Source organism: Macrobrachium rosenbergii, chromosome 7 (assembly GCF_040412425.1).
Source record: "Macrobrachium rosenbergii isolate ZJJX-2024 chromosome 7, ASM4041242v1, whole genome shotgun sequence".
Classification (NCBI taxonomy): domain Eukaryota; kingdom Metazoa; phylum Arthropoda; class Malacostraca; order Decapoda; family Palaemonidae; genus Macrobrachium; species Macrobrachium rosenbergii.
Window position 1 is genome coordinate 2,745,798 of NC_089747.1, and position 17,676 is coordinate 2,763,473.

General features: G+C 42.0%; 1 protein-coding gene across 1 annotated transcript in view; it reads right to left on the minus strand.

The window, feature by feature from the left end:
- The window catches only part of LOC136839937 (histone-lysine N-methyltransferase eggless-like), a 44,815-nt gene extending 27,489 nt beyond the window's left edge, over positions 1-17,326 (minus strand). Inside the window, 6 exon segments of the mRNA XM_067106210.1 lie at positions 6,227-6,384; positions 7,671-7,819; positions 9,042-9,343; positions 10,725-11,243; positions 13,752-14,227; positions 17,173-17,326. Coding sequence (XP_066962311.1) covers positions 6,227-6,384; positions 7,671-7,819; positions 9,042-9,343; positions 10,725-11,243; positions 13,752-13,971 — 1,348 coding nt within the window. The 5' untranslated portion in view covers positions 13,972-14,227; positions 17,173-17,326.
- Positions 17,327-17,676: the final 350 nt, after the last annotated feature.

The window sequence follows — 17,676 nt, forward strand, 5'->3', positions numbered from 1 at the left end:
CTCATCGAAATCGTAGGGCGCATCTTGACAAACGAAGAGGGTCTAGTTGACTTGGTGCTGTCCCACAAAGATCCCGGAGAAGGAGGGGCAGCATGACAAAGAGAATCTCCAAACTCCTGAATTAAAACCGAAGCCAACCGTTTGTAATCCGAAACTCCAGCGTCCTTAGGAGAATCCTCTTCTGAAACTTCCTCCAAAGCAGCAGGCGGAGAGGAAGGCTTAAGAGAAGAAGAGCGCCTATCAGGAGAAGCGAGCCTGGAAGGAGAAGCACTCCTGTCCAACGCGCCTACCAGGAGAATGGCGCCTACCAGGAGAATGGCGCCTGACCCGGACGGGCGCCTGTCAGGAGAGGGGGTCCTGTCCACTGATGAGAGCTTTCCAGGAGAGGCCCTAAAACGAGGGCGCTTGGTAGGAGAGCGGCGCCTGCCGGAAGGAGGGAGCTTGGAAGACGACGAGCGCCTGCCCAAAGGAGAAGTACAGTGAGGCGAAATGCGCCTGGAAGGAGGAGGCTTCTCTCCGATGACGAGCGCCTGGAAGAAGTGCGCCTGCTGGGAGACTGGCGCCTGTGTTCGCGAAGAGCGTCTACGAGACGAAGAAAACTTGCTGGACGAAGGAAGCTTGGCAGGAGAAGAGCGACGAGTTGAAGACGAGCTTCCTGGAACTCTTGACAGGAAGAAAGTCATCCTTCCTACGAGAAGAGGAGTCCTTAGCAAGAGATCCAACAAGCGCCGATAACTGCTCCTGGAGGCCGATCAAAATCTTCTTCACCTCGAATCCTTCACCGCTGATGGAGAGGAGGAGGGGATCTCGAGCTCTCTTCCTGACAATAGGAGAATTCTCCGGGAAGCGCTCAGGGCTCGAGTCCAAACGCTCTACTCTAGGAGCCTTCCAAGATCTCTTCAAGGGCGCGACTCCTCAGCCGAACTCCAACCACGTCTCGGAGAAGACGCGTCAGACGACGAGAAACACTTTTTCAGGATGCCTTTTCTATGGCGATCCAAGGCAGCCTGGGGACGCAAACAACAGGATCTGCCAAGGACGCCTGATCGTTGGGGATGCTCTACATCCTCCCTGCGGCTTTCGACATTCCTCCTCCACTGGTCCTGGGAGTTTGGAAGAGGTCTAGGCCTAGGAGCAATGCGGAGCCGATCAGACGCCCCTCCACAACACTGGGGACACTGCACATATCACTGTCACTCTTACCTTCCTTCATCAGCGCGCAGTTGCGATTTCACACTGAAGAAGTTCCGCTTTCATCGCAGCCATTTCAGAGGACGAATCCACAGGTTCGATGAAGGGAGAAGGGGCTGAAACCAAAGGATTAGGAGAGTCTACTGGGTTAATTTCAAAATCATGCTCAGCAGAGCGAGACCTACTCGAGCTTCTGGAGGAAGCCTTCCTAACTCTATCCTTTTCAAGCTTCTTCAGATAAGAAGACAAAACCTTCCATTCCTGATCAGACAATTTCTCACACTCCTTGCACCTATTGTCCGAAGAACAATCATTCCCCTACACCTCATACATACAGTGTGAGGGTCTACAGCTTTCGGCAACCTCACCTTACATTCTTGCCTAGCACACACACGGAACACAGGCGAAACATTAACGTCAGACATCTTAATGAACAATTAAAAGCAAATCCAAAAAAACAGTCACATTAGCGTATGCTGACCAAAAGATCAATACGTCACCAAAATCAGGCCAAAAGATCCTCAGCAAGCGAGAAAACGAAAATCAAAGCGGGAGGAACCAGCAACGAATGTTGCTGGGAACCAGCGACAGAAAATCTGGTTGGCGGGGAATATGGTTCTATTCCACGCCACCCAGCGGCGGGTATGGTTGATCACCCCTGAGGCCCTGCGCAATGGGTGTGCGCGGTTTGAAATTCTGTCGGGAGCGTCGGAGACTGGCTAAGTATATCTGGCCGGGTAAGTTGCATGTACAAAACTTGGTTTCACCTAGAGTACACAGATTGAGGCGCTACGTCGAGAACTGGCCTCCAACCCCTGATGACTTGGGGACTACAAACAGGCGATTTGTAGAATCCTGGAGTTGACACGTCCTGTACTTCTTCATTGACTGTTTCCTTAAGAAGAGACTGGACTTCTGTCTCTGGGGCCAAAAACTTGACTGAGCCTCTTGAGTATGCTGTCAAAAATGGGAGAAGTGGAGAGGAGGAGGGGTTGGTCGAGATGGGGCGGTAGCCTGGCTGGAGCACTTGATCACCCTGATCTGCACCTCAGTCTCTCCATTCCCTCCCAAAAGAGACTGAGTCTGGCCCCTGGAGACAGGAGGACAGGGTTCCCTACTTACTGGCAGGATGACCTTGGGGTTTTAGGAGAACTTGTGACCTCTGGGTTGGAGCAGGGCCTTGAGTAAGGTTTGGTTCTGGCGTTGCCGAACGGATGTCTGGTAGAAGAGACACCATCTTGGTGAAGCATGGGAGCAGGCCTGGGTTTTGGCGGAAGACATAGACAGGATGTGCGTCGTCTTCTTATCCCATGGCTGAAAGGGCGTCTTTCACTACTCGATTCTGGGAAAAGGCCTTCCTTGTCAAAAGTGCGAACATTAAGGGCCTTTAGAAGAAGTCACAGCCTTAGATAAGAAAAGAGCACCAAGTCTCCCTCTTCTTCAAGTGGTCATGGCGAAGAGGGAGGAAAAGTTCTACGCATCATGGATAGCAGTGTCAGTGCAGGTAAGGAATCCGTGATTCTCCCAAGATGTCTTCTGCGATATTAGCCTGCCTCAACTTGTTTAAAAATAGCTCCCCATCGACCAATCAGAAAACTGACAATCTCTAGGAGCTTGTAGAGGATCTTGGAAAGGTGGTCTACATCCAGGGCAGAAAAGAAAGTCTTTTGCAGACTTCCCAGAAGGATGTGTCTTGAAGGGTCACAAGGCAGCCAAAGTCCCCTTGTGCTGAGACTGCAGAGCCTAGTGAAGGAGAAGTTCTATGCTGTAATAATTTTGCCTCCTTTTCGACAGCTTTGAAGGAGAGATTCATGAAGGCGCTTTACAGAGGCTCTCTTGGCTCCCAACCAAGCCTCTACCTCCTTCAAGGCTTTCTTTGAGGCGGCAGAAAGTACCAATTTGGGAAGGGAAGTGTTAGAACACTGCTTTCCCAGTAGCAACATGGAATCAGGGAAGAGGTGCTGTCGGCTGAAAATGTTGAAGTGCGACTTCAGCAGAAAGTTGAGCAGAGGCATAATGAGAAGAAGGCACTTTGAGTCAAACGGGACCTTCTCTTCACCAGAAAGAATCAGTTCCGTGCCAAGATCACGTCAGGCGTTGAGGAAGAACAACTGTGGTCCCCAGGAATACAAAGCACGTTGCGGACTATCTTTTCTAGCTTCTCTTCCAGCAGACTAGATTCCTGGGAGGGTGAGGATGAAGCCAAAAAGGAGCAGACACTTCCTGTGCAGGAGGAGGAGGAAGAGGCACGGGAACTTGAAGTAGATCCTTCTGGAGAGGGCTAGGCATCTTGAAGCATCTGAAAGGCATCTTCTTGATCAGAATCCCATGTTGAGTAACCAGGTGTAGGGCTAGCTGTCCTTTTGTTACAGAGTTTAGGGTCCCTAGGGCATGAATTATCAGAAGACTGCCTCTTTAAGGGTCGAGAGGCATGATCACACTTGCGACGACGAGGAGGGGGATCTGAAGAGCTGGAAGATGAAGAGACTGAATGAGCTGCTGCTACTCATCTGAAGAACTTACCATAGGGAGTGGCGTTTCGAAGCCGAACATCTTGGCGAAGATTCTGGGGACCACGATCTGCGGCATCAACCATGTCGAGAAGAGCAGCGAGTCAATGGAGAAACACTCACGATGAACTTGCAAGTTTCTGACTCTTCAAAGCCTTGCACGACATTCACTTTGCGACTCTTTGAAGCTTTTAACGCCGGCAGAAAGTAAAGTGTCTTCGACACTAGGACTAAGGCTTTCGGTGCCTTAGAGGACCGAGAGACTGCTCGTGGGCAAGAATTTCTGACCTTTCGCCAGCGCCGGACTGTCTTCTAGCCTCAGAAGGCGAAATAGGACAGCTGCCTTTGCTCAAAAGTGTCAGAAAAAGAGCAGACTCGCCTGAAACACGACCACAAACAACACCACTGTTGTCACCAACACTTGCGTCATCACCAACACTAACGCCGGGACTCGGCACGAACGCACTAAGCGTAAAGACAGAATCCATGAAACGTTCATTTGCGTTTCCATTTGAGTTCAGAAAGATCAAATTCTGATTACCAGCCTCGAGGCTGGGCTTGGCTTTAGGGGAAAACATACTGGGAAGCCGGTGAAGAAGGGGGTGATAGGAGGAGGGAAAGAGCAGCAGTAGAGGAGGAGGAGGGAGGAGGAAGGAACAGCCGGTAAAGGGGATGGCGGCTGATGCCACCATGAAAGAGTTAGCCCTGGCTTCTTTACGCTAAAAGGCTTTCTATCCCTATCCTAACCAGCTTTACCTGATGGGAATTGTACGTGTGCCAAACTCTGACCCCATTCAATACACTCACTGCATGTGTTTTCCTGGGAACACTCACAACCCCTACACTAATACACAAAAGAGTGACTGTCGTGTAAGTTTAACAAGTTTAGAAGAGCACAAATTCCCTGAGCAAACTCTAGACTCAGAGAAGCTGGAATCCGACATAGCTACCTATTTCACGGAGCTAAGCTAGCTAGGTTAACAAACAAGACGCTGAGTACTTCACCAAAAAGAGACGCCAGAAAGAAGCGCATCGAGAGCTGAAGTAAATCCAAACAGTTTGAACCGACCGGACGTGCGAGATGCGTTCACAACACACCCGAGATTGAAACTGGAGCTGTTTACTGGGCGAGTCTCCTTCCACTTTCCCCCACCAGCATCTGGTGGGGCTGGGTCTCCCGCCAATTATATCAGCGTTCCAAACAAAGTTTGAAAAAATATATCTCGGACGTGTCGAAATTTAAGGGATTAAAGCTTTTACAGTGTTTTGGTAAGGCATTATAATGAAATAGTATTGTAAACTTAGGAACCATTTACACATTTACAAAACTTATCTGCACACACACACATAATTCTGTCGATCACACACACATACGCATACTACGCCATTTTACTTGTGGAATTATTAGAATATAAAATTTAGGCCAAAGCCAAGAGCTGGCACCCATGAGGTCATTCAGCACTGAAATGGAAACTGAGGGTAAAAAGGTTTTAAAGTTGTAACAAAGGGGAAACCTCACAGTTGCACTACGAAACAATTGTCAGGAGAGGGTGGAAAGTAAGATGGGTGAAAGAGAATATGAATGGAGGAACAGTAAAAGGAATGAAAGGTGTTGCAGCTAGGGGCCTAAGGAGGACTGCAAAGAACCTTGAGTAATGACTACAGTGACCTCACGGACACGCCCCTACTTAATTCCATCCAATAACAGTCTACAATCTTCAACTTTTTAATGGCTTTTCGTACGTCGTCAGCAATAACTTTGTCATGCATTCTCAAATTTACGTTCAACCATTTCACTTTGCCATTACACAGATGTGTTGCAGTTTCCCTTCACTTCTCAACTACATTGATCTCAACTTTTGTTTTTTTTCAAACCTAGCTGTCCAACTCTTTTGATCCTACTTTGCTCCAATAATCAACCTTCATTCAAGTACAAAGTTATCAGGTGATCATCCATCTATCTTATGATAGTATTATCAGAAGAGAAACTAAAAGAATAATTTTACATGGCTGTAAAAGTACCAATAATCCCTCAAAAACTTTACATAACATATAATAATACAGGCAGTCTCCGGGTTACGACGGGTCCGGCTTACCGCGTTCCGAGGTTACGACAGGTCCGGCTTACCGCGTTCCGAGGTTACGACAGGTCCGGCTTACCGCGTTCCGAGGTTACAACGCTTTTCAAATATATTCATCAGAAATGATTTCCCGGTTTACGATGCATGTTCCTAGGTTACAACGCTTACAACGCGGATCCGACGGAAGAAATGTGGCTACACAACGGAAAAATAATAAAAATTTGGAGGTTTCTAATACACCCAAAGCATTAAAAGTAAGGTTTTCTTAGGATTTTCAACGATTTTCAACAATTTTTCGGCTTACGATGCAGCGTAGGAAAGGAACCCCCGTCGGAAACCAGGGACTGCCTGTACTGGACAAACCAGCGTTTTCATCTTCCTAGTAAAACATGGAAGCACACAAAACTGTGAATATGCACAAAATACTGCACTGTAATAACTTACATTCAGAGGGATCCGAGTCTGAATCTGTCAGGACAACAGTTGTCTTTGGAGGAGGCAATTTCTCTCCCAGAAGTAACTGTCCAGACTCTACCACTTTAACCAGCTGGTCCTGTTCTTGCTTGGCTTTATCGAAACATCTAAGGCATACTTTTCTCTTCCTTTAAATAAAGAGAAACAAACATTGCAATAAAATTTTATTTCTAAACAAAAATTTTACATAAATTTCATACCAACCCATACTTCATAGTGCCGTTTCATTGTCCATGAATTGTACTTGGAAAAAACCTCACCAAATGAAGGAGAGAGCTCATCACAGACAGGTGAGTAGTACACACAAGTTATGAGACCCAGAGGGTCTCAGCTGACAACCCAGTTAATACTTTGTGTTATAAGCATTTGACAATTCAAATGTGGGTCAGAGACGAGGGCAATTCTGTATATGTTCTTAGCTTGTATAAGAAAATAGTTTTTTGTTTCATTTTTAGGGAAAAACTAAATCAATTTAACAGCAAGTGTATAAAAAAATTGTGCCATACAGTAAACCCCCCGTATTCGTGGTCTCACTATTCGCAGACTCACATATTCGTGGATTTCTCTGTGGAACGTATCTACCAATTATTCGCGGAAAATTGGCCCATTCGCAGTATTTTTCACTGAGAAATATTCACTAATTACTGTATTTTCATATCATTTTCATGACTAAATGCACTTTTTGTGATAAAACTATTAAAATACTCAGGTATAAGCATTTTCAGAGGGGTTCTTTTGTGTTTAAACTATCAAAATAGGCAGTTCTAAGTGTTTTTAGAGGGGTTCTAAGTATTAGCGGGTTTTAGCTATTTGCGAGGGGGTGCAGTACGCATTCCCTGCGAATAAGGAGGTTTACTGTATATCCATACATATTCAATCCTGCACTGTATAGAAAATGAAACAGTTGAAGGGATCTGAAAGAGAGATCAATGGCACTTTTAATTAGTACCTGAGCTGCTACTGACAGCTCTGGCACTCAGCACTGCAGGGCTACCATAGGTCAGGTCTGCATGTGAGCTGCATATGGAAAGTATGTCATCATCAGTACAGCCCTGCTTATCAGCAGTGACTAGCAATCTCCTTTTACAGTTCAATGAAATAGCACTCGATTTATGGGTTCATTAGCAAACAAATCAATTTTTACCAGCAGACAAGTTAAACTGAAATAAAACAGAAACTTGGTACAAAATTCACAACAAATAAAAGTTATTTTTCACACAACTTATAACACTTGCATACATGGGCAGACAATTATTCTTCTCTAACTTACAAAGTGAACGTAGGTATGCATAACAGGTAAACAATTATTCTTCTCTTAGAAAATAAACAGTGCAAACCAGTTTTTATAAAAACCTTCACTCAAATTCATTTTTACCTTTACTTGTAACACTGTGCTTGATAGGAACGCACTTACTTTGGGCAAGAAGGGACACCGAAATGCCGACGAACAAACAGCTGGGCATAGAGCAAATCCTTTTCCGTTCTACATTCAGAGTTGATGCATCGAAAAGGACGTTTTACACCACCAGACGACTTCTTCTTGGGAACCTCTTCAACAACGTTCTGTAAAGCATATGATCTGTATGAACTGAATAAAGCATTTTTTACATATTCCCAATTCTAAAAACTAAAAGAGGCAACAAGAGTGCGTTCCAGGGTACCCTGAGAAGAACATTTCATCACTGACTCCATTCACCAACAGATATTACAAGGTTAGAAATATCATACTATTATTATTAATATTATTCTTAACATGAACCCTATTCATATGGAACAAGCACACAGGGGCCACTGATTTGAAATTCAAGCTTCCAAAGAATATGGTGTTCATTTGAAAGAAGTAACAGACAATCATACGAAATACAGAAAGAAGAGTTCAGTTACTAGGAAAGAAAAAATGAACAAATTAGTAAATAAATAGATAAAAATATATATAAATTATTAAAATACAAGGAGAATTGTTTCAGGGTACTCATGCATTACATCTTTGCTTGAACTTTTGTGGTTCCAGCTGCACAACATCCTCAGGGAGACTGTGCCACAGTCCAACGGTGTGAGGAACAAAGGACCTCTGGAACTGAGAAGTTCGACAGCAAGGCACATTTACTGTTGTTCAGTAATAAGTAACAAGAGCAGCTTTTCCATACAACTATTCCCGATCAGTATGAAGGGATGCTCTGTACACGAATGAAATGTAGACTTAAAAAGATAAAAAGAAAGTTATCCTATATCCTATGAGAGACTTCAAATTCTAATTTGCCTGTCTACAGACATGATACAGTTAGGATCGGAACACAGATTTAATATCAAGCAGTCACAACTCTCTCTGTTTAACCAAAACTACTGAAATGTGAAGAGTGTGGACCTGGAATACAGTACACATGCAACAAAAGTGACTAAAATCACTAGGTACATTTTATCCTTGTTTTAGCATGATCTTACACCCATTCTAAATCCAAGCTTTTGTTAAGGTGATGTTTTTCCTGCACCATCAACCAAGCCCATTCTAAATCCAAGCTTTTGTTAAGGTGATGTTTTTCCTGCACCATCAACCAAGGGCATTGCATGAATTGTAAGGCATGTGTATACGATAACATCTACCAGGGAATGAAGAGTAAAAGCCAAAATGGTATTTAAATGTCAAGAAGAAACAACGAGACAAAGAAGCCACTACAGCAGTGACGCAAGAAAGGAAACATATAAGTCACTAGACATGTAACTGGCTGGCACATCCTATAAGATCAGAAAATTAATAATCAATGAGGAATAACCATAATCTACTTACCTCATCATCTGAAATCTCAATAACTTCCATGGCACAAAGGAAACTTGTTAAGCAATCAGGCAAATCACTTTCATCCGGTGACAATTCCTTCTTCGCGCCACGAAGCAAGCTGTTGTCTTCGCTTAAAACTGGAGCGGGTTCTTCTACCAGTGCGTACGCCTCCTTATCAAGCAGTGGTTCGTCTTTGGGAACAATGACTGAAGCGGCAGGTACAAAAACGAAGTCGTCGTCATTCTCACTTGAATAGTAGTAAGGAGGGGAAGAAGCCGATACAGTACGGGAGCTGTCTGCGTCACTTAAATCTGAAAGTATATTACGGAGATCATGGAAAAGATCACTGAGTGGGAAGTCAGCGTGTATTCACGAAAGATTCGTCATTATCTTTAGAAAGCATGCATATTCTTAAGATTAAGCTGAAAAGGCCATTAACTAACCTGGTATGTTCCAAAAGAATAGAATATGAAATACAGAGAAAAGCATACAAGAGGAGAACTAAAATAAAATACATCACCATCACCATCACAATCCGAGTTTTTAAATCAAATCTTCGTTGTATCTATTCAAATGCACAATGAGCTTTCGCACGCTTTTGTTTTTTACAATTTCTGCAGCTCAGGTCTTCATCTATGAATTTCCTTCATGATTTTCTGCACTTTTATACTTGTCTTCGTCAGGTACTTCTACAACTACACTTTTTCTTCTCTTCACATGACAAAGTCCTCTCGGTCTTTCAGATTTTGGTCTATTTTCTAGCCTCCCTCATTTGTTTTGTGATCTTCCATCAGTATCGAGCCCAGGTCTCTCAAATGGAAGGCCAGGGTGCTATCAACTGCCACACTCTCCTTGTGCAAAAATACAAAGCGAAACTTCCCTGGCTACTGAAGCTTTCTTAAGACGTGCACACTTTCGTCAAGTGTCGGCCAAGCTTGGAAACTGCAACTTGTAATATACAAGGGAGCATCACCCCAGTGGCAGAATACACATCTGGGAGAAGAAGCATTTCTTTGAAGAATAACTTCATTTATTGACTAACTGTGTTAAAGCAAATTATATACATATGTAAAATGCTGGGCTGCTTCATAAATAAATGGGTAAAAAATTTCTCAAAACACTGAAATTAAAATCTGAAGCATTTTTTCCACATTCTTCCTCCCAGGTCCATACCTTCTCTAACCTGAGAAAAGAGGGGGAAACAAAGGACACTCCATAACTTATCAGTTTGTCATTGTATCAAAACTGGACCAAATACTTTAGTGCCTTGTTTGTTATAAGTGTTTCCACCCACTCAGCCACATTAGGTGTTCCACTTCTATGAATAATGAGGCAGGACGTCCACCTCTACACTGCCTAACATACAAAAAACATCATAAATCAATATCTGTTTTCTAGCCACAAAAAGCAAAATAAAAGCAACAGGATAAAAGGAAAGGCCTGATTTACTTAGAAGAGCAGCACTAATCTAAGATGAATTCATCAGATCAAAGATAATATCTCTTATTCCCATGCAAGATCAAGGGGTCAGAGTCTCAGAGGAACAGTAATCCTAGAATCTTAAAGGTAACAAAAGGTGAACCTGAGAAAACTTAGCAATGGCCACTTCATTCACATGCTCCTAACATAGAATCTGATTTATGATTATTTTGAATGATTATGTTGCACTCCAGACGACATCAAATTCATTACCTCCTTCAACTGCAATTTTTGAATAAGGGTGATCCAATTGATGCACTGCAATACAGGGACCACTTCCCTTCAAAGACGCATCGTTTGGGAGATCACTTTTGTTAACAACGCACTGCAACCTTTTCTCTGGAATGTCTTGTGCACTCGGGACAGAATGTTTCAGCGTCTTTCCAGCACCATCAAAACTCTTCTTACTGTGTTCATTTTTTGACTGTGAGCCCTCTGGAACAACTGAACCAACCTCTGAACAAGTTCTACTGCGTTCTGCCACACCTGGGAAAGGGGAATTGTTTCTTTTTAAAACACTGTGTACACTGCCCTTTAACACAGGTCCCAAGTTGGAATCAGTGGCAGTTTCCTTATGGGGTAAGTGACAATCTGAAGTTGGTGTCTCCTTCACTCTTTCCCTCTGTGGCTCTGGGCTTCTCGTTCTCGTATGGATAAAGTCTAGTCTTTCACCAAGATTCAGAGTTGGAACCCAGTCGACATTATGTACATCATACAAACTGCATGGTTCCCCTGCAAAAAAAAAAAATTAATACATCAACTGTTAAATTACAGTTCATTTTGTAATGCAGACATGCAAATTATATTCAATCTTTTATTCATATTTTCTAATTATGCCTTAATAATCATCCCTTACAAATATACAATACAAAAACTGAGCATCAAACCTCATTCACCTTATGAATTTTAGACAAGTGAAAAATGGTCCCAAAATTATTTGAAAAAATTTATATATAAACATTCATCTGAACATTAAAGAATTTTGTTGGTTGTGCTGTTATCCACTACTGTATGTAAGTAAATTCCACATCATGTCTTGACATCTCAGATATTCTAAAAGTTACCTGAATTTGTTAAGCATTCTCAATACACTTCGTTTTATCAAATACAAATCACCTTTTCAGTCTAACTACAAGCTTTACAGAGGGGACCCCAACCAAAGGATGAAGACAAACTTAACAAAAAATCTCATGTTTTACCGACACAAAATATCTGTAGAACTTTGTGGTATGGGTGCTGTTTATACACAGAACTTACATGACACTTCACAGTAGAGTACTGCTTACAGTGTGCCTTACATAGTAAACTGGAAACAATTCTAATGCCTCTTTGCAGTGCCCCCTTCAGTCCCAAGCTGCGAAGCTTCCAGACCATTACTTTCCCATCCTTTCCCATTTGGTCTCTTCCCAATTAGCTGTCCAACATCTTTAACATGGCCTTGCTCCAATTTTCATCTTTTAGGGAACATATCCTTGATCACCAAAATAGAGGTATATATAGTTCCTTGTTGGACGAGTCCGTAGAGTTTTCGGCTAGCACTCTGCTAGGTCCGAGTTCGAGTCTCCGGTCGGCCAATGAAGAATTAGAGGAATTTATTTCTGGTGATAGAAATTCATTTCTCGGTATAATGTGGTTCTGATTCCACAATAAGCCGTAGGTCCCGTTGCTATGTAACCAATTGGTTTTTAGCCACGTAAAATAAGTCTAATCCTTCGGGCCAGCCCTAGGAGAGCTGTTAATCAGCTCAGTGGTCTGGTTAAACTAAGGTATACTTAGAGGTATATACATGTGGAGCAGACCATATATACAGAATGGTGCCTAGATATTAAAGACACCAAGCCAATATTAACATTACATAAAGAGAGAGAGAGAGAGAGAGAGAGAGAGAGAGAGAGAGGCCTTTCCTGCTTTAGTATGTTGAATGATCATGATTAAAGTTCTGTATGAAAGTGTTGCATCTAGAGATCAAGCCTTCTACAATTACCATTAGCAAATTCCCTCTTCTATCTGAGGTTACTCAGAGATACAGACTGACAAGAGAACTGAGTCCAGTTTTAAAGATCCCTCTTTTAAAATAAATAAGCTGTTATTACAATGGGGTACCACAGCCTGGTTGAAACAAGCATGATATCGATATTGATGAGCTGGAAGCAACAGACTTTGTGTACCATTCTGGCCAAGTTATTACCCAAAAATAACAGAAATGCCAGATTCTGTTGCCATAAGAGAAAAGTTTAAGCAAATACAACATAGAAAATGAGTGATTATACTAACATAAATCAAGTCAGGGGACCCTTGCAAAGACCTGCCTTTGCCCTGGATTCAAATCTGACCAACAATTCCGGAGAAGACACCAAACACTTGGTTTGTTGTGATATATCCGAAAATTAATGAAGATTGTGCTGGTGTAAAATGAGTATGGGTGACCAACCTTGTCCACAATTCAAACGCGGCTTGGACAGGGAATCGAATATGACCATTCAAATGTGGCTAGACAGTGAATCGAATAAGACTAACGTTAAGGATTCTAATTAACATAATTCTAACCTAACCAAAATATGCTTCCCAAACTCTGGCTTTGTTGATATTGAAAATAACTTAAATGCAAAGCTACAGTAGGCAATTGCCTGCAAAATACAGTAAACACCCGGGATTCGCTGGGGATGCGTACCACACCCCCCCAAGGATAGCTAAAATCAGCAAATACTTAAACCCCTCTCAAAACACTTAGAACTGCCTATTTTGATAGTTCAAACATAAAAAAATCTAGAAATGCTTATACCTGAGTATTTTAATAGTTTTAGTCATAAAAATTATATGAAAATGCAGTAATCAGTGAATATTTCTCAGTGAAAAATACAGCGAATGGGCGAATTTTCTACGAATAATGTGTATATATGTTCCGTAGAGAAATCAGCGAATAGGTGAGTCAGCGAATCACAAGAACATGAATACAGAGGGTTTACATAATAGTGAAAGAAATAGCTTTCTGAAATATCGCTTTGGCAAAAATCCACAAGATCAAAAATGAAACAACCGCATGGACATTGAAACTTGCAGCCAAATAGCTGCAAAAAAAATTTCCATAGAATTATTAATTACTATGCCATACCACTTATCCATGACTTAGTCTGATCTCACAAAATCAGCACACACAAGGCTTTGTAAAGCAATTGTTTGTACTTTCACGGGGCAAAATTGCATGTACAGTCATCACTAAAACAACTGTCAATCTCTTACCTTTGACAAAATGATCTGAACATATTCTGTAGGCCTCCAAATCCTCAACATTCAGATTAGAAGAAGACAGATTTGAGATCCAAGCTTCCTGTCTCAGCTGTGACAAGAGGCTCTCTTTCCTCTTCCCATTCTGGTCCACGACGGGGATTTTGAAATAGGACTTGTTGACTCCACACTCTGAATTATTCCCGCAACCAAAAACGACACAATATGAAACCATCGTTGGCTATATATAGCCAAATATGTCGTACCTTCGGCATATACAACATATCATACATGATAGAGGACCATTTCTTCAAAACGATCACTTTCAACTGGCATTAAAAAATGAAACTAAATAAAAAGGAAATCTGTAATTACAGACAGTTCCCGATTTCCTGATGAAATGTCATTTGGCACAGAATATTACCCTGTAAGAAGTTTTCCAAAATCACTGGTCTTTGGATTTCAACAAGTAGAAAGTCTCCTCTTGAACACTGAAATGAGAGAGAAATAAATTATCAAAACACAAAATTTCAAAATAAATTAGGTTCAGTTTTTTCTAGCATGGATAACAATTTTTGCATGAGGTATTGGTAAACTCATATATAATAAAGACTTAAATATCTTGGTATTGCTTTATGCCTGGGTATGACTTATTCCTGAGCCCCCTATCCTTAAATGAGTGTGAGGGCCAGCAAAAATGGACAAATATGCCTTCCAAGAAATTATCAGCACTGGCTAAATATACTACATAAACAATATGGTACATTGTCAATTCACAATTATTTTCCAAACTAGCAGTATAATAATACCAATTAAAAGTTATTCCAAACTAAAACAGAAAGATAGAGTTGGCAGGTTTCACTTAATAACACTAACCGATACTTTCAGTTCAGATCTATAGTTTTCCTAGAAATTGGTTCCATTTTACAATTAAATCAGTCAGATTCTGGGATGCTACGACAGCTCTAGACTAGCCTGTGCACGTCACACACTTACGACCAATCGTTTACCGGCCTACACCCTACCCTAATTTCACTGAGAGGTCGCCTGCTAGTCTGTTCACACATCACTAAGCTGGGTATTCTAGAATGATTCTGATTGCTGTAACTGTTTTATAGAAATTCAGCTACAAAACCAAGTACCTGAAGACCATCAGCTATTTAGCGCTCTAGACAGTGACAAGAGGGAGTGGTTGAACAGCAAGATTGAATAAAGGAAGTGGAACGAAGGTCAAGTAAAAGGCTAAAAAGTGGATATAGTTAGGGGCTGAAGGGAAGCTGAGAACAGCCTTTAGTAATGCCTACAGTGCACTATGTGAAGTGAACTGGTTGCACTAATCCCCGCCAGGGAGGGTATTCTGGATATTACAGCAATATAATGTTGCAGGCTGCAGTGATGTTTTTAATAAAGTGATTAGGGCTGTCATCTTATCTCTAGTTAGAGATACTACCCACCGATGGAGAAAACTTGAGTTTTTTAAGATCTATGGATGACTCCAGGCCATCTTTAAATAAAAAAACTTTCACTTTTTGGAAATAAAATATGAAATTTGTACATTATATTGACCAAAACTTAAAACAGAGGTAGCTGACCTAAAGTGCACTGATTAAAATCTAGTCAACTTTTCATTGATTTTTAAAAATTTTCAAGGAAACGCCTACAAAACCATAACTGAGATAAAAAAAAGTTTATAATACACCCCCACTATTTAATAAAGTAACCCTATACAGCATTCTATACAATGATTGATGTTTTCTATATGAGTTCGGGTCGTTTTCCATAAGCACGATGATGTCCAAAATGGGCGCCGTTTTCAGTGCCAGCCTCTTGGGGATTACATAAAACATAAAATAATGATGGTAAATACCATAAACATAATGTCTTACGTTGTTTTGGATTTTACGGCCTAAATGACTTACGGTCGAAACGACCAGGACCATTTTATACAACAGGCCTAAAATCTAGGCTAGGGAAACCTCGGCTAACACACTTTTGAAGTCAATAGCCTAGGTGTGAAAATTTAAGCTTATCATCTCACATAACGAATGGATGACGCTGTATTCCGCACAAGGTGAGGTAACGTTCGCCGATTATACAGAAAAGAAGTCCCAATGACCGCTAGCCCAACTGGAATCATTCTAGAATATCCAGGATGTATGAGCAGGCTAGCAGGCGACCTCCCAGTGAGATTAGGGTAGGGTGTAGGCTGCCAAACGATTGATCGTAAGTGTGTGATGTTCACGGATTAGTCTAGGGCTATCATAGCCTCCCAGAATCCGACCGATTTAATTGTAAAACGGAACCGATTTCTAGGAAAGCTATAGATCTCTGGGCCTAACCTAATCTGTTCCTCAAGCCAAACGCAGAAGTTCCCCTGAAGTCTTTTCTAACACAAGAATAGCTTAAGGGACAGGTACAATTAGACCCAGCAAGGTAAAGGCCGCCGCATCTGAGGTTAGGTTAGGTAAAAGTAGTTCCGGTTAGGTTGTATTCGATCTGAAATGGTTCCCGAAGTTAACGGACAGCCTGGGCCAGATCATGCAAGTTCGGGTCGTTTCAGCTGCAAGTTATTTAGGCTGTAGTCGCGTTTACACGCAAAACTGGGCGCCGCGTGTTGTACCAATCCCATGGGGATGTAGGTAAAGCATAAACAATGACAGAAAATACCATAAAGATAACGGTAAATACCATAAACATCACTTCTTACGTTGTGTTGGACGTTACGGCCTAAATTACGGCCAAAACGACCAGTAACATCCATCTCCACCAAAAACTAACAGAATACGACAATGAATAACAATAAATGTGAAGAATAATTGCACGTAAATAAAGGACACATTTTGGGACAGACCGCTGAAGCCAATATAGGCCTACCTTAACCTGGCCTTCGTTTTACCTAACCTAACCTAACCCAAAGCAGCTTCCAACTTAGCCTGATCTGGCACCTGGGGTCTACACAAACAGACCCCCTAAAAGCGACGTCGGATGTGGAATAAAAACCTGTGCCCAACGACCCTAGGCCTATTCTGATGTAGGCCTATGGGCCATAACCAAAATACATTGGCTAATTGTAAGGCTAGCCTGCAGTAGGCTATGCTTGAAACCTACCCAGTCAATTAGCCTAATTAGTGTATTGAAAGAATACAAAACTGAATAGGCCTGTAGGTTAGGCGACTACCGGCCTACGGCGAATCGCCTACTACCGTGAGGAGGCCTATAGGCCTACCCTGGCCTGCCCTACGACAAACGTTCGTCCTTAGACTGAACTCCTCAGTCTGGCCAATGCAACAACGAGATGCCGTGATTATCTCTTAAAAAAAACGAATAATTCTATAATTCTCCCCATTTCGGAAACAAAAAGCCTAAATGACGACAGGCCTAAGAAGCTGTAGGCCTACGGCCAAAACCAGCATTATTTCCGATTGGCACGACGTACCCGCGTATTCAATCGTTCCAGCAGACTTGTATTAAAACGAAATCACTCGAGAAACGAAGCAAGACGAATGACACCGCAGAAAACACTAGATAATTCGGGAGGGGGGCCAGATACGAGCGGACGTGTTCGTTGAGTCACCGCCGCCGCTGCAAACGTTTTCGATCAGTCGCTCTAGGCCTATGTTGGGATGGTCCCCTGTGGGATTCCTCGTCCCTAGAATAGGTTTTTTATATGTATAATTCTTTATGTGTGATGTATTTAATGCGGTTCGTATTTTAATGTATGATTTATGTATGGTTTTAATCATTTAAATAATCATTTTCTCCTTAGGGTTTAGACTTAGCGTGATGTTACCCGTAGTACGCCTCATCTTTCGAATGAATTTTATACGTTTATATACGTATATTGTGATGAATTTAGTGTATTTTATATTTTTTGTTGTATAAATTATGCACAACGTTTCGTTAAATAATCGATATTTCGTTTAATGACAGCTCCGACTCG